Here is a 25,328-nt window from a genome sequence, read left to right on the forward strand (position 1 = left end):
CCTAGGAGACTGTAAGTATAATTTAGGAGCAAAGGAGACCTTAACTATGATGGGAAGTTCTGAAATATAAAATTAGATAATAGAACTTTCACATAGCAAAATTGTGTGTGTGTGTGTGTGTGTGTGTGTGAAAAGTGTGTATGAGAAGCCTCTGAACTATCTTTGCAACTTATCTTTATAGTCTAGAAACATTCCAAGTAAATTTAAAATAAAATGCACAGCAGGGGCACCTGGGTGGCTCAGTCTGTTGAGCATCCGACTCTTGATTTCAGCTCAGGTCATGTTCTTATGGTTTGTGAGTTCAAGCCCCACATTGGCTCCATGCTAACAGTGCCGAGCCTGCTTGGGATTCTCTCTCTCCCTCTCTGCTCCTCCCTCCTTGTGCATGTGCACTCTATCAAAATAAACAAATAAACTTAAAAGAAAGATTCAACCTAATAAAATTCTACATTGTTTATACCATGTGCAGCAAAAAAAGTTAATAAAGCAAATGGTCAAATAATAGACTTGGACAAAAATATAACCTGTAACAAAAAACTACTAATAGTTATATACAATGCATAGATAATTATAATAACTGTAAATATATAATAGCTATGATAAAGATCCCTTTCAAACTGAATAAAGAGAAAACCCCCTCCAAAAACAGGCAAAAGATATAAAAGTCAGTTTAGAAAACAGTACATCAAATACCACCAATTCTCCTCCTACAAAAAGATATACAAATTCACTAGTGACCAGGGATACATAAACATAAAGTCAAATAATACATATTACTTTATGCCAAATAGTCTTGTAAAAACTATAAAGCTCTAATATTTACTATTGGTTGAATGCAGGGGAAAGGGGACTCACCTATTGTTAGTGGAACTGTAAATATTGATGGCCTTTTTTAAAAAAGGGAATTTGATAACCTTATTAAATTTAAAACTACATAGACTTTGCAACCTAGACATCGGAAATCCATGAAACTATCTCCCATAATTAAAACTACCAGAAAATAAGGACTTACATAATAATGAGGGGCTGCCTGCACACTTTTGTAGAGGAGTGGGGCGGGGTGGGAAACAAAAGAGCCAAAGGGAATGCCCATCATATGCAGCCATTAAAAAGAATGAGTTGGAGCTGTACCAGTTGACTTGGACTAATTTCTGTAAGATATTGAGAAAATCAAGAAAATGATCAATGTATATATGCATTGTGCATGACCATGTAGCATGGAGAAAACTATGCTATCATACATACTTGCTCCTTTGCAGGGGTTATGGGGGAAGGTAATGTAGAAAGGAGGGGCTGAGAAAAGGTGGAGCAAAGAAAAAAGGGGAAGAAGGGAAAAAAGGGCTGAAAGGGAAAGTAAATTCTTTTCTGTGCATTCTCTGAAACATCAGTTTGCACATTACCTCTCTAAATCAACAAATCTCTTTATCCAGCTAAAGTATCATATTTCCTGTAATAAATGAACATACAACAAAAAGCCCCCAAAAGCAAAATTAAAATGCCTTGGCTAAACCAACCCTGAAAAATGCTGTTCCAGTTGATGAGGGAAACAAAGGCAGGAGAGCTGCAAATCTCCTTGCAGCTTGCAGCCCACAGACAGATACCAGAAACATGCAGGGTGTGCCTTCCTCAAAGAAATCACGGCTGCCTTCATGTTTTATTAAAAACTAAAAATGACCTTAACAGCAGCTGCCCCTCAAGGTCCTGAAACCCTGTTTCAAAGTATCTTAGAAACTTTCTCTCTATCCCCATTCCCTCCACAAACTTAAAAATATATAATCAGTCACTCCTCACAACCCTAGTGCAGCTCCTTCTCCCCACGGGTCCTGTCCCTGTGCTAAAATAAAATCACCTTTTTGCACCAAAAATGTCTCAAGAATTCTTTCTTGGCTGTTTGCTCACGAACGCAAAACTTCCAAATTTCATCATAGTGGCTGTCATACACCTACATTTATGAACGTACGTGATATAAAACCTTATTAAAAGTGACTGCTTTTTCAGTCACTGTCTTTGTTTCCAAAAACTTGTTCTAACAATGTAATGAAGAGACTGGTCACCAACTCTGAGGCCTAAGCCCACAAACATTCTCATTGCCGCCGCTCAGTTATTCTGTCCCATCATAGCAAGCTTATCCTCAATCTCCTCTTCAAATATAAAGTACTTATTAGTACATAACTTATAGGAAAAAGAAGACATGGTCCTTATCCTCAAGAGCCTATGGTTTCTTTCTTTCTGAGATTTCTCTTGTCCCAGTATTCTGAATTCAGAATTTGGAGGCACTTGGTATACCTGTGCTATGAAGCATCTAAGTTTTACCTCCTCCATGCTGGATAAAAGGTAGTTGAAATAGGTGTTCCAATTATTAGGCAAAGGGCTGGAAAGAAAAACAATAAAAGCAAAACTGTTATTACCATAGAGCCAGAAAAATTCACAGATTCTAGGATTAGTAAACTCTTACAGAAGAAAGCCTGCCACTCCTTACTGCTCATATTATATCAATAAAGATGAACTGCTTCTCAAGCTGAAAATCTCATTTTCTATAATATTAAAAAATAATTCACAATGCCCAGATAGCCTTAACAACAATTTTTACCAAACATTCAAAAAAGATATAATTCCAATCCTATGCACTCTGATACTGAAGTTTATTCCAGAAGGTTTGTATAATATTTGAAAAATCAAGTTCATATTTTAACCATATTAACCATAACCATATTAACCCTTAAAGGAATAAATCACAATTATATGACAGATGTCCCTTCCAATAGCAGTCAATAAAATTCAACATATTTCTCAAGGTAAAAACTCTTGGTAAACTAAAAGACAACTTAATAAATTTGATAAAGGGCATCTACAAATTTATCCACACAAATATCATACTTAATGGTTGTTATTCAGCACCTTACACTTGAAGTCCTAGCCAGTGCAAATGAGCCAGAAAACGAAATACATGATAGAAAGATCAAAGGGGAAGAAACAAAACCGTTTGAGTCCTGGCTTTGCCACTTACCAGCCATGTCACCCTGGACAAAATACTTAACTCTGTGCCTCTGTTTCCTCATCTATAAGACGGGGACAATAAATACCTCCTTCAGAGAGTTGTCTGAAGAATAAATAAGTTAATATTTTAAAAGTATGTAGAAAGTGTTGGACAATTCAGAGCACTGTAAAAATGTTAGATAAAAAAATAAATTATTCACACATGATGACTGTGTACACAGAAATGTCAAAGAAGCTTAACTACTGGAATTAAAAGCTATATTCCCTAGATGTGAAATTACACAAAAATCAGCTGTATTTATATTTACTATCAGTAACAAACAGAAAATGGCATTGAAGAAAATATAAAGTTCCCCAGGAATAAAATTTAACAGAACACACAAAAGACCTCTACAGGGATAATTATAGACCCAATTTAACCCCAACTAAAACTGGCGGAATTCAACGTTACTCTAAAGTGGTTATGGAAATGTAAAGTGTCAAGAATAGTCAACACACTCTCCAAGAAAAACAAGGTGGCAGATTTGTCTTACTAGATGTCAAATACCAAGACTGATGTCTAAATAGTCCATTAACTCACCTGGGAGAAGATCTCTTTCTGCAATGCTCATCCATTTGGTTTGGATCTTTTAGATCTTTACACTAATGTTATCTAAGCAGAAATGCTCTGTATAAAACAGCACTACCCAATACCTCTAGTCCCTTTATTCCACACTTCATGTTTTTCATAACACCCATCATCTGACACCATTTTAAGCTATGTGTATGTTTTTCATGTCTCTCTCCCCCAACTATAGTATAAGGCCATTGAAGCCACGGTGTCTGATACAATGCTGTATCTCCAGTCTACTTTGTTATTTAGTTGAATAAATTGGCAGGAATCCCAAAAATTCTGACTAGCATATGAAATACAATGATTAAATTTGAACTAAATTTAAAACCTGCAAACTCCCTTTCACTATTCATCTATTAAATGATGGTTACCAAAACACTGTAACTCTCCCCAAGTTTACAATACTATTCTGAGCATTCAAAACCCACCAGTGTGTAAACATTGGCTTTTAGCAATGATAACTCATGCTTCAATAAGGGAAATAAATAAAACAAGCCTATTAAAAGGAACCATATAAAACGTAGCCCTGAGAATCCTAATGACTCTGGCTATAAAGGCAAAATAATCAGAGAACAGGAGGTTAGGTATTTTGCTCATGTAGGAATTAATAGCTATGATGGTTTTCAACATATATTTTACCCTTTGGTGGTCAAAATTTACATTTAACTAGACAATATGCTGTGGAAAGTCTTATTTACAAATTAACTCAATTTGCAGTGAAAATAATAGTGATGGACTGTGTAAATTTACCATAAAAGCAGATTCAGTGCTCCAAGGCTGGGAATTTGTATATTTAAGAGAATCCCATTAAACTGGTGGTCTACATAACCAACAGTAGAGTAATGCCATTATAATCTTTGTATTCTTCTCTCTCACTACTCTGTGACTTTTCCCCTGTAGGCCTTAAAAAAAGCAAACTACAAATGGTCTTACAAAGATTTTGGTGAGTTAAGGCCTGCTTGAACCCTGGAGTATTCTCGTGTTCTCAGAGTTGAGCTCTAGGGGAATTTGGCTTGGTCCTAAATTAATCCAAGTGTGAAGGATCCGTGGGAGATGAAGGAACTTCTGAAACCAGTGGAAAGGTTTAGACCATTTTTTTCAAGTGAGACTGGGGCAGTACTTGTTGAGGGCACAACCAGAAGTGGAGTGAGGTACACTGAATGCACTGACCTCCTCTGTGGCACCACTTTTGCCGTATTCCTCCAAAACGCGTTTCACTTTCCATTTAATCTTTGGTCTTTTACAGAAATGTCAAGAAGGTGGGCAACATATGCATACATATTAGTTTCATTATTAACTATGTAACAGGAAATTTAAACAATTACCAATGCATTTTTTAGAGGCTACGAGGATGGAAAGCATTTGATTACAATTACTAGCTTAAATTTAAATGGCTCTAGTTTCATGGTCTTATGTGGCCAGAGAAAATCTTAGAATAGTCTTTTAAGATCTTTTTACTTTTCTGTTAAGATGAGGATTTATAATACGTATCTTTTCACATTTAATGATAGATCCCAATTCACTTTAAAAAATAAAATATGTTGATGAATAAAGCAGCTTCTTTCTAGAGGAAAGGCAAGTATCAGACATGAAGAAAGGACAGTTTCTAACATTGTTTGTTGAGAATTTCAGCAGATGCTTCCTTTTGGGCTGAGACTAGGATACAGAATCATCTCAATAGCTTGCAAGATCTATAAATACCTGCCATATAGCAAATAAGTATTCTTGTTCTTATAAAAACACTTGCAAACGAACCATAAGGCAGCAATACATTAGTATTTACATTTATTTAATGTATGCAGTTTACACACTCACTGTTGAACAAAATTGGAATGCAAACAAATATACAAATACCATAATAAGCATTATCAAATAAAATAACTGGCACTAGTGTTATAAGCATATTAATGGACCTGGTGAGAACAAGTGATGGAAGAAGACTGCAGCCCAGGGCATTTTTCTTTTTATCAAAAGAAAACGCTCAGTAGCACCATAATGGTAATACTTAACAGAAACACTTAAGATGGAACATTTCAACTGCTATCATTGAGGTTAACCTGTATATAACAGTATAGGCAGTATTTTGGCCAACTTCTGTTTATGTCAGCTGACCACCCTCCATAAACAAAAGCAAAAGAAAGTAAAGCCAGCCATACACGGATCCCCTCCTCAGTACTTGGTACAAACTCTGCACCGTGCTTTGAGCTCATGATCAGAGAAGATACGCATGTGTTAAAAACTGAGGTTATGTAATCACTGAAGCCTGAGTGTGTCTTTGGTAGGCTAATACTTTTTCAGCGTTGTTATTATTAATCATGTTTATCTATCTTGTATTTGTCTACATAATCCAAAGTGGCTAGAGAGGACACTATGGAAAACAATATAGCAAAATCTTCAAACAACTAGGCCCTTAAAATCCAGTCTATTCCAAAGGCACCAAGAATCAATGGGGTGCAAATATCCCCTTGGTAGAAGGTGACTTTTTTGTAATACTTATAAACTAATGGAATTGTATTTTGTAGTTTTATAGACCTTATTTGGTGCTGTCAGTATACTTAATTACCTACTTTTACACTTTGCTTCTAAGATGGCAACAGCAAGATGCAAGATATAGAGAGAGTACCAGGTATTTCTATTTCAAAGTTGTGCAAAAACTGCCACAATCTTGCTCAAAGTGTCTAAGTATCCAAATGGTAGCAAATGGGCTGCATTAAGCTTTATATATCCACATTGCATATGAAGAAAAAAAATGAAATTTATACCCAGTTATGAACAGAAATGTTACAAAGAGGATCATATACTGAGAGTAACCTGCAAAGTTCTTTAAACAGTATCCTTTAGTGGTTTCAATAAAATGTCACTAACCACTTATCCCTAAGCCTCAAGTTTTCTTCATAAGAATGTTTCTAATTGCATTAGTACTTTATACTGATTATAAATTAAGCCAAATTTCTATCTAAATACACAGTATGTGCTTCAAGCATTGTTTTGTGGTGAACACACAAAACGTACTTCTCTTAAGAATTATTGTCCTTACAATAATGCACTTTTTAAAGCCTTCATTTCATAGTTTGGTAATTAAGAGCCACATGAAACACAATGCTTTGCTGAACACAGAAAATGTATCTGCATTAGATTATGCAACCTGGCATTTGCTGGTAACTTGAAACTTAAAGTAGTCACATGTAGTTCAACCAGCTCCAAACAAGGTTGTTCAGTGGTAATTAATTTGCAGCATTTATAGGCCTAAATTTCAGTCTGAATTGCAACTTTTAATTCCATTGTCTGATGTGAGTGGTTATTATTTGTTTCTTTTAGTGCATCACCAAAATATAAATCAACATTGGGTTTTATTCCATTGTTACCATGTTCTTCAGCAATATGATTCAACTGTGGAACTTCTGAACACGAAGCAGTTTTGGTAAGCACAGAGATGCTACACTGATGTGGAGAATTTTCCAGACGGTCATTTTCTACCTCAGGAAGAATGTTAACAGTAGCAAAGCGGGCATGATAATCATTGGAACCATGACTACAAGAAGTTTTCATGCTTTCTAGGTCAGAACAACTAAATTCAGAAAAATGACTAGAGTGCGAATCCGCTACAGATGGCATACTGTCACTCAGGGATGGAGCCTCAAATTCACTTGAGTTCGTGCTTTGCTGTTCTAACAACTGTGCATCCATGTCCTCTCTGGTCTCATTTATCTTCATGGTACTCTTTTTCCTCAATTTACCACTTTTTGCTTTCTTTCCTGCTGTTGCTTCTTTGGACCATTTGGTGGCACCGGATTTACCTTCAGGCAAACCACTGGATGAACCACCAGGATGACTCCGAGCGGCGCTGCCATCCTCCACGCTACTACTTCCGCTGTTGTGCCTGAATTTAGATGGCTTTGATTCAATATCTACTTGCACCTCCAGACTGTTGCCTTCTCTGGAACATAAGAGTAACAAATATAAACAAATTTCTAACTTCCTTTTATTTTTATTCAGGTTAGCAGCAAAGGGGGAGGGATTCTGTGTGAAAAATTCAAAGACTACATAAAAGCTGTCAGAACAAATTGATGTAGGACAAGTTCTGTTAAAAAATTACTTGAGGGGCTCCTGGGTGGCTCAGTCTAACGGTTAGGCATCCGACTTCGGCTCAGGTCATGATCTCATGGTCTGTGACGTCAAGCCCCGTGTCGGGCTCTGTGCTGACAGCTCAGAGCCTGGAGCCTGTTTCAGATTCTGTGTCTCCCTCTCTCTCTGATCCTCCCCCGTTCATGCTCTCTCTCTCAAAAATAAATTAAAAAAACATTAAAAAAAATTAAAAAAAATACTTGAAATAATAGGACTATATTTACAATAATGCTTTAATCAAAAAAACAACCAGAAATAGCTACATTTACTGCTTATGCTGTTCCAGGTACTGTTACCTTCTCCATTTTTTTTCAGAATAGCTTTATTGAGATGTAATTTACATAACACAAAATTCCCTTGTTTAAAGCACACAATTCAATGTTCTCTAGTGTATTCACAGAGTTGTGCAACCATCACACCACCACCTAACTTCACAACACTTTCATCATTCCCACAAGCAACTCTGTATCCACTTCCACTGCCTGTCTTCCCACCCCGACAACACCTAATATACTTTCTGTCTCTATGGATTTGCCTACTCTGGACATCTCTTCATTTGCTTTTCCCAGAGAACCCAATAGTTGGTAACCATTATTTATGATAGTTTTGCCTAATGATAGGAATAATTCTTTTAAAATTAATTTAAAAAATACTTTAACTTTTGGGGCACCTGGGTGGCTCAGTCAGTTGAGCGTCTGACTTCGGCTCAGGTCATGATTTCATGATCAGGTCATGGGCTCGAGCCCCGTATCAGGCTTTGTGCTGACAGCTCAGAGCCTGGAGCCTGCTTTGGATTCTAGGTCTCCCTCTTTCTCTGCCCCTCCCCCACTTGTGCTCTGTCTCTCTCAAGAATAAACATTAAAAAATTAAAGAAAAAAAATCTTTAACTTTATAACAGTTCTTTCCTTACTTGTCCAACGGGATGTAGGAATTCAGAATAGATCCTGCCATTGCTTTGGTGCTGGCATTATCACTAACTGTTCCCAAGCTGACTGTGCCAGATTCTCCACTTAGACTGTACCGTTCTTTCTGTACATCTGCTTGTACTTCCAACCTTAAAAAGCAGGGAGGAGATAAAAACTGAAATTACATATAATATCAGACTACTATAATACATATCTTCAAATAATTCCATTAAGAATCCCTAGGAATTAAGAAACTATTTTAGAAACAACTACCAGCATTTTTTTAGCCTCCTTTTATTTGATTATTTAAATTCTACTGCAGCACACAGAACAGTACCAGCCATCCAAATAAAATAGGAAAAATTAGCTGTCTGCCAAGTAAGATACTAACAGAATAACACAAAAAGGACATAAAGGATTTTAATTAAATATGCTGGCCATGTTTGAGTGTGAAACAAAATCTGAATACACTAAAAACCATTCTACTTGACAGAACAGTGAATCAAAAAATCATGAGCATCTATATATTAAAAATGATCCTATAAATTTGACCTGATTCTTTAAAAAAGACATAATAATAAACACCACTATAACTTAAGAGTTTGTATTTAAAAGCAACCTACCTAAAAATTAAGATAAATACAACCAATTTGACTTTTGGGGTGCCTGGGTGGCTCAGTTAACTATCTGACTCTCGATTCTGGCTCAGGTCATGATCCCACAGTTCACGAGCTCGAGCCCCGCATCGAGCTCTACGTTAATGGTGCAGAGCCTGCTGGGGATTCTCTCTCCCTCCCTCTCTGCCCCTCCCCCACTTGCTAGCTCTCTCTCAAAATAAATAAACTAAAAAAAAAAAGATCCTGGGGCACCTGGGTGGCTCAGTTGGTTAAGCATCCGACTTCAGCTCAGGTCATCATCTCATGGTTCATGAGTTTGGGCCCCACATCAAGCTCTCTGCTGTCAGCATGGAGCCCACTTTGGATCCTCTGTGCCCTTCTCTCTCTGCCCCTCCCCTGCTAGTTTTCACTCTCTTGCACACAAAATAAATAAATAAGCTTTAAAAACATTTTTTAAAAAGATCCTATAAAATATCTGATTCTTTAAAAATGACATAATAATAATATAACTTAAGAATTGTGTTCAAAAGCAAGCTACCTAAAAATAAGATAAATACGACCAATTTATCTTTTAATTCATGTATACTTTCTTACATTAAAAAAGCTAATAAACAGAAGTAAAGAATAGTGAATTAGAAAAGAAACAAAGGAAGATAAAAATGCTTTACATTTCTCCTACTTATCTGTATGGCTGTTGGTAAAAGACTTGGTGAGAATGAAATAAACATAAATATACAAAAGGATTCAGGTGGACTAGACTACCCTGGCCTCAGTTTACACACTCCCACATATCCTGATTCCTCCTGCTCCCCTAGGCCTTAACCCAGTGTCTCTTTTTCTAACATCCAGCTGCTGCTGTCTTGAGAGGTAAGGTCCAGGCTTAAGTATTTCCTTTACTGTGCCTACCAAAGCAGCTCTAGCACTGATTCATAACATCAGATGTGACAAGTGCAGTGAAAAAACTGGCAGAATGCTATGCCATAGACTTGGCTTTTACCATACCATGGGTATATACTATTATGACAGAAAATTCAAACAAGCAAAAACCTCCTGTTCACCACTTAGATTCATTTTTAATATTACCATTTTCAACTCTGACACAGCCCGGTTATATGTAATCATCATAATGATTACATAATGACATAATCATTCAAAATTCTTATTTAATGAATAATTTGTAGTTAACAGAAGGCAAACAGAAAACAAAGCACATTTCTCTTACCTGTTAAAACAGTTTACCATGGCACTTCCTGACAGACTCCCTGTTATACTGGCTCCAGCCAGAGCCATGGTACTGGCCGTTTCACTCAAGTTGTCTCGAATGGCTCCTATGCGATCCATGTGGCTTCCACTCGCGCTCAAACTGCCAGTCAGACCACCAACACTTCCCTCCCCTATGCTAGGGTTGTGTCTTGCTTCTGCTACTGAAGTTGTGTCTAAATGCAAATATTTCAAAGAAATTAAATAAGTGTGATTATTAGTTTTCCTCTTCTTAAATTCCTCTATGATTTCAGATAGGATGTTTTATTATAAAACATACACAGGAACAGAAAAGACATCTGGAGTCAAGAACAAGTAACTATGGGGTAAAGGGAAAGAGAAGTATCTCAGAGTTTGAAAACAGATTAAAGACTAACTCTCAGTATTAAACTGTCACCACTTTTTGCCATAATAGAACTGTATGGGAACAGACGGTCGCTACACTTGTGGTGAGCACAGTATAATGCAGAAACTTGTTGAATCACCATGTTGCACACTTGAAATTAGTGTATTACTGTGTGTCAACTATACTCAAGAAAGAAAAAAAAAAGAAATGAGGAATGAGAAGAAATGGGAGAGGAGAAACTGGTTTTCTCCTTTTTTTTTTTTTTAGGATTAAAAACACTAGGATTTTTGTATGCTAATGGAAACAAATAAATATGGTGAAAGCAAGTACCTACTATGTTCTGGGTGCTAAAAATACAGTAACAAAGAAGACATATATAGCCCTCATCCTTAAGAAACCAAGTAAACAAAAAAGTTATTACAAATTGTGATAAGTGCTTTTAAGGAATCAAATTTTTCCCTTTAAGGCAAAATTGGCTTAAAATCCCACCCCTTCCCAAAAAAGTGGTCAGCACTTTTTAGAAAATCCAGATGATTTAGGAATTCTGTAAAAAATGTGACGGTTGAAAAAGTTAGCTGACTTTGGAGGCAAATATGTGAGTTTCCAACAAGGTTCCATTTAAACCACTTATTATTCTCCAGGTCAAGAAAATGGGCCAGAAGCTGATTTCTAGATATGTCCTACAGATCCAACTGTCTGTAAGCTATTATAATATCTGATACCAGGGGAGAAAACTATTCCAGGCAGAGAGAACTGCAAGTTTAAAAGTCTACAAGTAAAGGTGTACTTGGCATCCTCAAAAACACGAAGGAGGGATGGTATAAGATAGGAGAGTGACAAGAAAGAAGTTCAGAGATGCAGCCTAGGACAGATCATGTGGAGTGGAGCTGTACAGGCCACGGTAGGGATTGTGGATTTTTCCTCCAGCACAGTTGGAAGCACTAGCAGAGTTCTGAGCACAAGAAAGACATGATCTGATTTATGTTTCACAAGTTATCACTATGGCTACGCTGTGGAATAGTGAGTGGAAGATAAGATGATGGATGAGCTAAAGAAGCTATTACAATAGACCAAGAAGAGGATAGTAGCTTGGACTAATGGAATAGTGGTGGTGAGGGTAAGAAATGGTTGGATTATAGCTAAATATTGAAGGAAGCACCAGAATCTGCTGATGGATCTGATGTAGGGTAAGAAGGGAAAAGGAGGAGTCACTGTAAGTGAAGGTTTTTGGCCCAAGCAACAGCAAGAATGGAGAGGCTACTTAATGAGGTGAGGATGATGACTGAGAGAACACGTCTTAGAGTGAAGAGTTTGGTTGCAGACAAGTTAACCTTGAAATTCTTGTTAGATATTCAAGTGTAGATTAAAGAGGAGAGTTAGATGTACAAATGTGAAGTTCAAAGGAGAGTTCCAGCCTAGACACAAATTTATGAGTCGTCAGTCTACATGTTATTTAATAGAGGAGATTATACATGCAGCGGGCGTAGATGAAGACTGACAAGAAGTAGCCAGGAGACATGATGAGATGAGAAAAGGTTTCCCGGAAGACAAGTGAAGAAAATATTTCAAGAAGGAGGGCATGGTCTACCATGTCAGGTGTACTGGTATATTAAGATAAAACCCAAAAGGTGACCATTATATCTGGTAACATGGAGGTCACTCATGACTCTGCTTTAGTGGAGTGGTAGAGATAAAACCCTAGAGTGGAAGGCTCCAAATACATTTGGAGTGAGTTCAAGACAGAATGGGAGGGAAGAAAGTGCATATTATCTTTGTACTTCTGCCTAATTATTTCCTGAAGACAAATTTCTATAAGAAGAATTGCTGGAATATAGAACATGCACATTTTTTAAGGTTTTACTCCTACTGGTAGTCTATGAGGGCCTTTTCATTCTCTAGTTAATTCATATTTCTTTGAATAACAGTAGGTTGAAGATATTCTCTATTCACTGGCCACCTGCATTTCTTCTTTTATGAACTACCTTTCTCTTCATATCCTATCCTTACTGACTTGTAATATTTTAAGCAAAATTGAAGACTGAAGTCTAGAACTTCTAAGACGTTACATTTCCAGTGTAGGTTAGGTACCCAGAACCCTCCCACCTGTTTTCATCCATTCACCTTTCCTAGGCAGTATTTCAATCATATACTTCTGGATGAATGCTATTAGGCCTCTGGAAAAGAAGGCAATGGAAATTCTAATTTGCATGTTATCTATCCCCTAACATAAACTATTAATAAGTACATTTTCTTCCTTTGCTTAAAGGACTTACCTACAGCTGTATTAGTTCCACCAACATTTATATCATTTTCATCATCAAATTCAATCCTGACTCCTTTTCCATTGCCTGCTGAGACTCCACAACCTCCGCTTCGACAGAGAGAAATTGGAACAACACCATAGACATAGGCTAACATAATAGGAACACCAATACCTAAAGAGGAATTAAATTAGTCATTAGAAGGCAAAAAATAAATCATAGAAACATGACTTTTTAGAAAGCCTTTTCAAGAGAAAATATACAGGAGAAAAGTGCTGTTGCTCTCCAACTCTTGCCCAAAGTGGATTTACCCAGCTGATAAGGGGAACAAACAAATTCAAAGCTCCGAATCTTTCAGGTGACACTCATGAGGTGAAAAAAGATGTCAACCTTTTTAAGTGCCAAGTCTTCAAACTGTATGGGGTGAGGGAGGGAATAAGCCAGTAAGAATTTACCAATTATCCTAATGCTAGGCTCTTGAGTCTATAATACTTTTAACCAATACAATTACTCAATGAGAGGTTTTCTGTAGGCTCAGTTTAAATTGTCCTTAAATACAAAAGTAATTATCGTTGGGATGAGCACTGGGTGTTGTATGGAAACCAATTTGACAGTAAATTATATTTAAAAAAAATACAATGCTTTCAATCCTTCCACAAAACTTAAAACTTGAGATTATTGTATTTGTAAGCATTTTCTTACCTACAGTTACTGCAGCTACAACTGGAGATACTATTACAGACAATGTTACACCACCTGTTATGGCCAAATTCCGTTTGTGCTTTGAAACGTCCTTGCCTTCGTATCGGTTGTGAATCTTGAATTAAAAATAAAAACGAGGTGAAGATTTAAAAACACATTACATATTTAATTTAAATGAAAGTCTAGACATACATTTGATAGTAATTTAAAGTGATTTCTTTTATAACTTCATTCACTTAAGTGTCCTAATTGAAGACAAATGTTTTAATGTTCTTAAACCACATTCTTAGACAGTTTACTCCTTATTAATAATTTGCTTCAAAAAGACAGTGATTTAATAGATTTTACTTTGTGTTTACTTTTAAATAGTCTTGAGCAAATGTATAATCTTATTCAAGAATAGTTAAAATCATGTTTTGAGCAAAGAAGAAATTAAGAATATTATTTTCAACACAGTTATGAATTGGGTATTTACTAATAGGATTACTCCTAAGAAATTTAGCATTTCACAGGTTTCTAAATAAACATCCCTAAATGGTAAAAGTTGGCTTCTAGGGGAGATTTCTACAACTTTTTTTTTTTAAATGTTTATTTATTTTGAGAGAGAGAGAGAGAGAGAGAGAACGTGAGCCGAGGAGGGACACAGAGACAGACACAGAATCCAAAGCAGGCTCCAGGCTCTGAGGTGTCAGCACATAGCCCGATGCGGGGCTCAAACCCATGAACCGTGAGATCATGACCTGAGCCGATGTCAGACGCTTAACTGACTGAGCCAGCCAGGCAGCTCCCCCTGCCCCATTTTTAAAAAAAATTAACCTTTAACAAGCAGTACTAATAAGCAAACACCACTAAATAAGTCACTTAGATTCCTTTTTATAAAGAAAAATATTATCAAATGACTCAGAATCCTGGGGTCCCATTTATATAGCTCAAAGTAAAAAGGTGAAAGAGGGAAAAAAGAGAATGCTGCTGCCAGGGGACAGAAGTTAGATCTACTTAGCATCTTTGTATACAATATAAGTAGTAATAAATAGAATTTAATATCACATTGAAAGTGGCTTGGGAGATATATGAACTTCAAGAAACAGCTCAGTATCTGGGACGCGTGAGTGGCTCAGTTGGTTAAGTGTCCGACCTCAGCTCAGGTCATGATCTCACAGTTTGTGAGTTCAAGCCCCATGTGGGGTTCTGAGCTTACAGCTCAGAGCCTGGAGCCTGCTTCCGATTCTGTGTCTCCCTCTCTCTGTCACTCCCCTGCTCATGCTGTCTGTCTCTCTCAAAAACGAATAAACATTAAAAAACAAAACAAAAAACAGCTCAGTATCTTTGGTCTCGTGATTTGCAAGGGCTAAAGCTAATAAGTACATTTCTCCTGTTTCAATAGAGATTCACAACAGCCTTCAAAAGTGTGCAAGTAGTCTCTAACATAAGATACTTGACTTATGAACAATATTACAAGTGAGGTTTAATAAAATAATCTATTATTATTATATGGTTATTTTGAAGGCTATAAAGTACAATGAGTCTTGTGAAATATATTAAACAGTGAGAAAGCTGGGGTGGGGAGGTGGGAGAAGCATGCGTGGGACAAGAAATATTCCTATTTCCTAGTCAGAATCTTGTTTCCCAGCATTGACTATATGTTCCTACGGAATGGGCCTCTATAATTGCCTCAACAGTCCCTGCAGGTAGCGATGGCAGCCCCGCCCAAGGTATCTTTCATTATCCTTCAGTACTGCAGCTAATTCTTGCTCCTCTCCCAACTACCATTCCTGAAAAACAGCACTGAAGCAGAATAAAGCCAAAACTAAAAACTGACAGAGTAAACTGGAACCCTCCAGAAAACTTTTCATCCTTAAGCACTAATGTTTAATTACAGTGATCATATCGTAGTACTTCTGGTTCAACTTAATTTTTTCTATTTTACTATTTTGTGCCACATTTTCTATTTGTTATTGCAAATAAAGACTAAACTTCTAGGTACTTTATCAACTTAATGGGTTTGCCTGGGCTGGTTTGTATCCCCAAATACCGCAGAGAAAATTGTTTCAATGGAAAACGAATTCATCAACTTGTAGATGTTTGAAAAAAGGAGACTGGTAACTGCACCTACGACTTGAACAATGAGGTAAATAATCCCTCCTCTATAAATTATTTGTAAGTGTGTGCAGTACAACAGTCTCTATTTAACTTCTACTTCTATTTCTAAGTATCTGAATAAACAGTTTTGTTTTTAGCAAAGGCTTGCTTTGGATAATTACATGAAAAATTATTATAATCAGCTATTATGTATGGGACACTTTAAACAAGCTTAGTTACTTAAAACCTTCCATAATAAACATTTGGCTCATAAGTATCTATGTTTATCCTTGGTCCCAAAGCTAATTTTTTAAAAAAATAGTATGTATTGTTATTTTTCTGATTATAAAAGTAATATATGTTGAATATTTAAAAATGTGCCTGTTATACAGAAAAGGATCAGCTTTGTCTTGAGTTTGGCCCCAAAAGTCTTAACTGGAATTTAATGAAACAATTCAAAGGGAAACAGATTCTGACTCAACATAACAATTACCGATAACAGGCAACAGAATGGGCTGCTTCAGAAGTTGGTGTCTCCCCCATTACTGAAGTGCCCAAATGGCTAGAGGAATTTATCAGGATTCTTACATAAAGAATGTATCTGTGTTTACATCCTAGCTCTGCTTCTTTTTGTGTAACTCAAACTTTCCTAAACCTCAATATTCTAACACATAAATTTCTGTGAGTTTAAAAGGAGTCAAAGTACATAAAACACCCAGCACACAGTAAGGGCTATATGCCTCTGCTCTATTCTGCAATTAGATACCTTCTATAGTTACTTCTCAATTCTGATTTTCTATTAGCCACTAAGTGACTTCTTAGCCACTTCACAAATTATCCCTTTAACTTTTCAAAAAAGAATTACTGAATAGCTACTGAAATATAATTCATCATTCACAGGCCACTCACTGGTAATTATTGGTGTTTGGACCTTCAAAAGATTGTTATAATCTACAAAACAGCATATTTAGTAATAGCAGTAATCTAAGAAAATAAAAGCTTTGAACTAAAGTTCAAAATAATTCAGGAACTGGCTAATTATTCTTTGCCTTGAGGGCATGTGTTTTTTAGCCATTAACTTTTTCTAGACCTGACTTTACAAGGATATACATCCATGCGAAAAATATCAGGTGTGTCCTTCAATACTTTACACTTAAAGTTAGAAAGGTTTATAATACAAATGTACTCAAGTTTTCAGATTCAGGTAATTTTAAAGCAAGTCTACTTTTACAAAAAAATTTTTTAATCTTCATTTATTTTTGAGAGAGAGAGAGACAGAGTGTGAGCAGAGGAGGAACAGAGAGGGAGACACAGAATCCAAAGCAGGCTCCAGGCTCTGGCTCGAACTCATGAACTGCAAGTTCACGACCTAGCTGAAGTCAGACGTTCAACTGACTGAGCCGCCCAGCTGCCCCAAAGCAAGTCTACTTTCTATGCACTCGTATGAGTTTGCTGAATGCTGAAAATTATTTTATGAAAAATAAAGTAGTTTTATACTGAAAATACTAAAAATGATCTTTCAAAACAAATAAAAGGCAAAACAAAAATCATCAACCTTAAACCTAAAGATTTAGAATAAGATATTAAACTAATAAGGAATCAAGCATTTTACCTTACGGCCCACATAGACAGGAATGCCAATAATCATTGCAGGGATAGCAATGCCAGCTATTAAAGCAATTCCTACAGGAGCACCAACAAGTGTCCCCAGCTGCCACAATATCTTCTTCTTTCGGCTCCAGGGTTTCTTCCCCCAAAAAGTACAACCTGATGGACTAATGAAAAAAATTATAACTGTAACCACTGTAAAACATAATAATGACTACAGTACATTAAAGAAATGACTCTAAAAGAATTTTCATACTTAGGAATGAGGTTTTTTCCCTTTCTTTGAATTCTAGGTTCATTAAAAGCCAAAAAAAAAAAAAAAATCAGTGTAAGAATCACCATAAATTATTTTAAAAGGATACTGATAGGGGCACCTGAGTGGCTCAGTCGGTTAAGCGTCAGACTTTGGCTCAGATCATGATCTCACGGTTCTGTGCTGACAGCTTGGAGCCTGGAGCTTGCTTCAGATTCTGTCTCCCCACTCTCTGCCCCTACCTGCTCACACTCTGTGTGTCTCTCTCTAGCTCTCAAAAATAAACATTAAAAAAAAATTTTTTTTAAAGAATGCTGATAACTAGAATTCAGGTTAAATATTTATCCCTAGTTCTCCATTAGCCGGAAAATGTTAGTTTTTGAAGAGTAAATTAATGCAAACATGCTTATTTCTATCCCTGTTTTAGGCATACAATTATCTGATTATATTAAGCTCACTTTGTGGAATAAATGAGAAAATTTATATATGAGAAAATTAAGTGGAATTATTTATGACCTAGCATAATTACATGGGGGTATAAAATACTAGCTTTCTAGTTTAAAAAAAAAACAAAACAAACACAAAAAAAGAAGAAATCTAGGTTTCCTATTTTTGACTAATCCCAAATGACAAGCACAATAATTTGGTTCCTTTTAAATTTATGTAACTGAAATAAAACACATCCCTCTAAGAATCTTATAAGCACCAAGTTTAAAAATGCTTAGAATACAGTTTCAAATTATTTTACAATATAAAATTATATTTAGACATAAATAGCTCCTTTTCCCTTCCCACCCAAGTACTAACCAGGCCTGATCCTGCTTAGCTTCCCATATCGGACACGATTGGGCATATTCAGGGTGGTATGGCCACAGACTAAATAGCTAGCTCCTACTATAAACTTACCTTAAATAATGTAAATCTGAGATTTCTTTCATACATAACCAACAAAACTCACAACCACAGACAGCACATGTCATGTGATTACAGCTCCCATCATTCATCTTTATTATATAAGCAGCACATCGTGGACATGGCTTTATATCATCAGCTATCAGGAAAACAGAGAGACCTGTTTAGTACATAAAACTGGTCTAAAAATAACAATTTTAGTAGATAATCAATTGCAGCAATGCCAAAAATAATCTTAACATATCAGATTGTTAACTGAAGAAAGGAACATACTTTGTATTAAATTTTTAAATTGTAAACATTTTCAAACACAGTAGAACAATGAGAACAAACAGTAACAAAATAATAAAAAGAGAAAGGAGAACCGAGGACAGCCCTGGGCAAACTGCAAACTACATAAAGTTTGTCTTTGCTCCTACCTCATAGCTGTCTTCTCTGAGTGGCACTTGATATTCTAAAACTTTTCTAACCATCTCTACTTTATTAAAATGTAGATATTCTTTATACTACAGAATAGTTATCTTTGTCCTTTTTTTATTCATTTATTCAAATGCTGTTTCTGGATAATGCACAGTAATATGGTTACAATGCACACAGGTGCTAAGTTAAAATCAAATGGTACATAACTTTTGGAATCACTAACATAGAATACAAGTTATCTCAAATTACACAACTATTTTGAACTTTGGCATCTATTTAAGAGCAACCAGTAAATTATTTTCTATTATTAGTAGTGAGGTATATTTTCTAACTATACACAGTTAAGAAAAGATATGCATGGTACTAGCCATTGAATTCAAGTATTTGTTCCATTTTCTTACATGATAAGCATTAAGCTATATTCTAGTTTCCTTTCTAAAAGTTTCATGGTCATATTTTACTTGTGCTTTATCAGTGAATTCAGCTTTCCTTACTGCTTCTTTAAGAGCTAAAGCTGGTTTTTGTTTTTGTTTTTTTTTTTTTAACGTTTATTTATTTTTGAGACAGAGAGAGACAGAGCATGAACGGGGGAGGGTCAGAGAGAGGGAGACACAGAATCTGAAACAGGCTCCGGGCTCTGAGCTGTCAGCACAGAGCCTGACGCGGGGCTTGAACTCACGGATCGCGAGATCATGACCTGAGCCGAAGTCGGCCGCTTAACCAACTGAGCCACCCAGGCGCCCCCTAAAGCTGGTTTTTAACTTAAGAACTGATCAAGGCTCACAATTAGTATTTTAACAATTCAAACAATTTTGAGCAAACTGGTAACTCTATGCAGCCAGATCAAGAATATAAAAATTAAAAATATCCGTAAATCATGATTTCAATGATCCAAAGGACATAAAGTCTGCATTAAAATACTTTTAACACTGGAGCATAAATTTTAAAAAGCTAGCTTTTATAGGTGATATAATGTCTAGTACATCAAATTAAAGAAATGCTAATACTATCTGCTTAACTGGCATATTAATTGATAAACTTCCTCATTCCAGAGTATACTCAAGTAGTAAATATCTCAATTAGAGGTGGGAGTAAAGACACTCGACTTTGGCTCTGATACATTCAGAACAAAATGAAAGGGGACATCCTCATTCATTCTTATGTTCTAAAAACACAAAACAGCCTTTTAATACGCTTAGATTACATGTTAGAGAATGAACACCATAAGAGATTTTTTTTGAGGTCTCCTCATAGATGTGCATGTTTTCACTGTGTACTTATCTACAAAAGGCTGTTTTGTCTTTGTCTCTTTTCTTAAAACAAATTAGAAAAAAAAATTCACTGTGTACATATTTTTCTCTCAAAATGCAAAAATCCTAAATAGAGCTGTTTTACTGATTAGATGGTCAACTGATGCCCCATTCCCTGAGCATCAACTAATCCACAGCTGCTTTATGTTAAAAGTTTCCTGTTTGTATTTAAGGTGGGTTTGACAAAGTTTTGTGTTTTTTTTTTTTTTAAATCATATTTCTATTTGCTGTTAAAATATGGGCTGGCCTACTGTCATATTAAGAAAAAAAAATAACAGGTTACAAAACACTGTACAATTTGTCAAATTCGCCAAATCTCAAAATTTGTTTAAAAATGTTCAGGGGCGCCTGGGTGGCGCAGTCGGTTAAGCGTCCGACTTCAGCCAGGTCACGATCTTGCGGTCTGTGAGTTCGAGCCCTGCATCAGGCTCTGGGCTGATGGCTCGGAGCCTGGAGCCTGTTTCCGATTCTGTGTCTCCCTCTCTCTCTGCCCCTCCCCCGTTCATGCTCTGTCTCTCTCTGTCCCAAAAATAAATTAAAAAAAAAAAAAAAAAAAAAATGTTCCCACCCCCACCATATTACCTGTAAGGACTCACAACAAAATGTTAACAGTGGTTATCTCTTGGGGGTGGTAGCATTAGGGAATAGTACACAGGGGACAGTAGTAGATAGGGGAGTGGAAAACCAATTAAATGTATTTTTAATAAAGGGGGAAAATATAGTAACAAAAGTGAAAAATATAGTTATTTAAAATGTGAACTCCAAGTGCATAAACTCCCTAGTAGCTATAAGAAGTGTCTCATGTAGATGCAATACTGTCACAGTTTAAAGACAAATATAATCACAATACAGCACTCTTACTTATCTTCAACTCACTCATAAGAAACAGTCAACTGATTATTATCGTTATGTCAAGCAATCTTTAAAAGTACAGCCAATTTTTCAAAGAATCATGATAATGGGAGACAAAAAATACCAAGATATCTGGAATAATGGGAATTAATAAAACCATTTCAGATGGTAGTTTCCTTTCCTCTTCCCCCCGCCAGTCAATGAGCAGCCAAGTTCAAGTTTATAGATTATATCAAAAGAAACTATCACATAAACATTTGTCCTGAGAGTTCTGATTTTTAGAGTACTGAAAGTAAAAAGGCATGTACTTAAATTTTCAGAATTATAAGATTTTTGAAATATGGAAAAATTCCAAATGAACTTTTTAAAATAATCACCTTGGGAGGCTATATTTATTCCAACAATGCTACTATTTGGCTCAAATCATTTGGGAAGTTTTTCTTTCATAATTACTTTCAAAGCAACTTAATATAAAGAAAATCACTCTCGAGGGCACCTGGGTGGCTCAGTCGGTTATGCAACCAATTCTTGATTTTGACTCAGGTCATGTGTCTCATGGCTTGTGACTTCGTGACCCACATTGGGCTCTGCACTAACAGTGCACAGCCTGCTTGAGATTCTCTCTCTCCCTTGAGAGATCCCTGCTTGAGATTCTCTCTGCCCCTCCCTCCCTTGCACTACCTCTCTCTCAAAATAAATAAACTTCAAAAAAAAAAAAAAATCATTCCCATGATCAGACAGTCACATTTTACTTTGGATATATCCCAAACCGGTGATTCAACTTGGTATGATATTCTAGTGGTTAAACTTAGCTCCAAAGGAACTTCTGGCCATTTCCAAAAATCAAACTGACATTAAGAAGATAGTTTAAGTGGCTGTATTAGGATCTAAAGGTTATGACCAATAAGGTGTTCCAGGGTAGCACTGCTGAAAAAAAAACAACATAAAATCCCCCATGGTGAATACTGTAAGATCAACATTTATTTGGATGACTAAATCATGATGTTTATTTTAAAATCAATAACAAATGCAAATCTCTAGCAGGTGACTGGTTTCTCTAGTTTCTCCACCTCTAACAGCCAGAGCACCTACTATGTGTCAGGAAATGTTTCAACCTTATAGACATAAGTATTATTAATATCTTCATTTTATAGTTGAGACAACTTGTTCAGGGTTGCACAGAGAATTAGTGGAGAAGCTACAATTCATATCCAGAGACACTGATTCCAGGGTCAAGTCTGTTACTCAGTATGTCATGTGTCCTATAACCAATAAACACCTATCCCTACATTTAAAAAACAGGAATATCATTTCCAAGTGGACCATTCAATGGCTACAGCTGACTCTACAGGGTACAGTTTACATATATCAGGTCCTCTCTGAATTGCTTCTGGACCCATACCTACAATTCATTATTAATACCTTTGAGTTCTACCCCAAATCTTCAGGAGAGTAAGCAGAAACAAGTCAATCAGCAAACAAGCATGAAAATCTGTGTACATTATATAAAATATTAAATGCTGACTTTCAAGTTTATATCATTTTAAATGTTTAATTTAAAATTCAACTTTAACTACTGAATAAGACTTTTCTCTGATAGCATTAAGTATATGACTATCTCAATAATACACTGCTGGTAGGAATGTAAATTATTTTCTGTACAAATTTCTGTACTTTCCAAGTTTTTCCATTTTATAATTAGTGAGAAAAGTATTTTTCTAAAAAAAACTATTTTTCTAAAAGTATTTTTCCTAAAAATCCCAATAAACAATAAAATTTTGTAAATGGGAAATATTAATTTTTGAATTTTTACTCAAAGAACATTAAGAGATTCAGAAAAAATTTTTAGGGGCGCCTGGGTGGCTCAGTCCATTAAGCGTCCAACTTCAGCTCAGTTGACGATCTCGTGGTTTGTGAGTTCGAGCCCTGCTCAAAACTCTGTGCTGATAGCTCAGAGTGTGGAGCCTGCTTTGGATTCTGTGTCTCCCTCTCTCTCTGCCCCTCCCCCACTCATGCTCTCTCTCCCTCAAAAATAAACATTAAAAAAAAAAAAAGAATGTTTTTAATTTTTGAGATTTAGAAGATGCATACATTGTTCATGTACATATCCCCAGGTAATTTTTAAATTCTTAGCCAAAGACACAAAATTCTTAGTGTCCTCCCCACTAAGGTATGATTTGAATCCTTGATCACAAAATTAGAAGAGACATCTGTAAATAAAAGATGTAGTATTTCACAAAACATGTAAATGAAAGAATTCAAAAAGTAAATACCATTTTAAACCTGTAACTTTGTGATCTTTACACAATTAGAAATAATCTAAAGGTAATATATCTAAACTTAGTATTTTATTAAAAATCTTTGCTAAGCTTTGCATAATATATCTTTATAAATTACAATTTCAGACATCCTTAGCTATCAGTTATGCAAATCATCACGGCACTTAACTTTTTTACAATAAAATCTTTCCAACTTCAGTACTATTTTCTTCCACAGTAAAGATTGAGTGCTTCTGAGACAGAAATGCCAACACATAAAACACTTTCAAACACTGAAGGGAGAAAAGGTAGTAACAGGAACTGAATGCTGCATTTTTTATTAAAATAACTATAGTGCTCTGTATGTGCCAAGTATCTTATTAGAAAAGTTAGACATAAGTACCTGCTGCTCCAGATTCTTGACTATAACTAATGGATGAAGAACGTATAGTTCTCAGACGTAAACTCTGGGCTCTCTCTTGCCGAGCAGCATCACAGGTCTGATTGGGGTGCCAAATCTGTTTACAGTGGTAGCAAAACTCTGTTCCACAGCCTTCTCGCCCACAAGTTAATTTTGGACAGCTAGCACATCCAAATGCTATCACAGCGTATCTTCAAAGAAGAATAAAAACGATTTAAAATGTGACATAAAAGAAGAAATATTAAGTAAAACAATTAGCCAACTTCAATGCTATTCCTGTTTTCTATTTATGCATGACCAAATAGTCATAAACTCTATCTCATCAATATAAAGGGGGGGGGGGAGTGAACAATTCATAAATGAAGACATACAAATGGTTCAAAACATTTTTAAAGTTCCATCGTTAACTAAGATGGCAAACTATATAGTCAACTTAATCCCAATTTTATAAAAATTCTATTAAATTAGTATAATGTGCACACAGAAAACACTAGAAGGAAATACACCAAAAATCTTGACAGCCGTTTTGCTGGTTATTAGAGTTCTAATTTTCTGTTTTATATATTTATACATTTCTGACTTAAAAATTTTTTTTTAATGTTTGTTTATTTTTATGTGGGGCAGGGGCAGAGAGAGAGGGAGACACAGAATCCAAAGCAGGCTTCACACTCTGAGCTGTCAGCACAGAGCCCCATGTGGGGCTCAAACTCACGACTTGTGAGATCATGACCTGAGCTAAAGTTGGACACTTAACTGACTAAGCCCTATCGACACCCCTATACATTTCTGATTTTTATAATTACTTACTCTGAAAATCAGAAAGACAAAAATATAACCTATTTAAAATATAATGACTGTGAATGAGCTATACCTATAAGTGAATGGCAAACTGCCAATTCATAAGTTTTGTGATTATCTAGTATTTATGCATAAATTCTCATATTAATGTTTCTAAGGCACATGCTGAAAGTGCTCTTTGGTGCCAATGTCCTACCAAAAAGTACATAAACTTGAATTCTCAAGCAGAAAAAATTTTTTTTTCCACTTAAAAGACTGAGAACAGTAGATTCATGACTTGCCCCAATACCTATTCTCTAAGTTAATATTTTTGTCACTTTCATGTTTATTTTTGAGAGAGAGAGACGGACAGAGCGAGCGTGCACGTGAGCAGGGGAGGGCTGAGAAGGAGATATAGAATCCAAAGCAGGCTCCAGGCTCTGAGCTGTCAGCACAGGGCCTGACACGGGGCTTGAACCCATGAGCCGTGAGATCATGACTTGAGCCGAAGTCAGATGCTTAACCGACTGAGCACCCCCCAATATTTTTGGCACTTTAATAATTTCTTATTTAAAATAAATTCTGGGCACTCTTGGACATTTATCCCAGAAA

The 25,328-nt window shown here is 36.0% G+C and overlaps 1 protein-coding gene across 2 annotated transcripts in view; it reads right to left on the reverse strand.

Annotated features, from left to right (window-relative positions):
- Window positions 1-5,378: 5,378 nt before the first annotated feature.
- RNF19A (ring finger protein 19A, RBR E3 ubiquitin protein ligase) overlaps window positions 5,379-25,328 on the reverse strand; it is a 53,973-nt gene continuing 34,023 nt past the window's right edge. For both annotated transcript variants that reach the window (XM_019467984.2, XM_053896627.1), the window contains exons 3-10: window positions 23,922-24,130; window positions 18,673-18,817; window positions 17,518-17,680; window positions 13,827-13,941; window positions 13,137-13,298; window positions 10,480-10,693; window positions 8,646-8,789; window positions 5,379-7,547 (exon numbers count right to left, since the gene is read on the reverse strand). In XM_019467984.2, the coding sequence (XP_019323529.1) occupies window positions 6,857-7,547; window positions 8,646-8,789; window positions 10,480-10,693; window positions 13,137-13,298; window positions 13,827-13,941; window positions 17,518-17,680; window positions 18,673-18,817; window positions 23,922-24,130 (1,843 nt within the window). In that variant the 3' untranslated portion in view covers window positions 5,379-6,856. The remainder of the gene's footprint in view (window positions 7,548-8,645; window positions 8,790-10,479; window positions 10,694-13,136; window positions 13,299-13,826; window positions 13,942-17,517; window positions 17,681-18,672; window positions 18,818-23,921; window positions 24,131-25,328) is intronic.

Source organism: Panthera pardus, unplaced genomic scaffold, assembly GCF_024362965.1.
Source record: "Panthera pardus isolate Hobbes unplaced genomic scaffold, ASM2436296v1 HiC_scaffold_7, whole genome shotgun sequence".
Taxonomy (NCBI): Eukaryota; Metazoa; Chordata; class Mammalia; order Carnivora; family Felidae; genus Panthera; species Panthera pardus.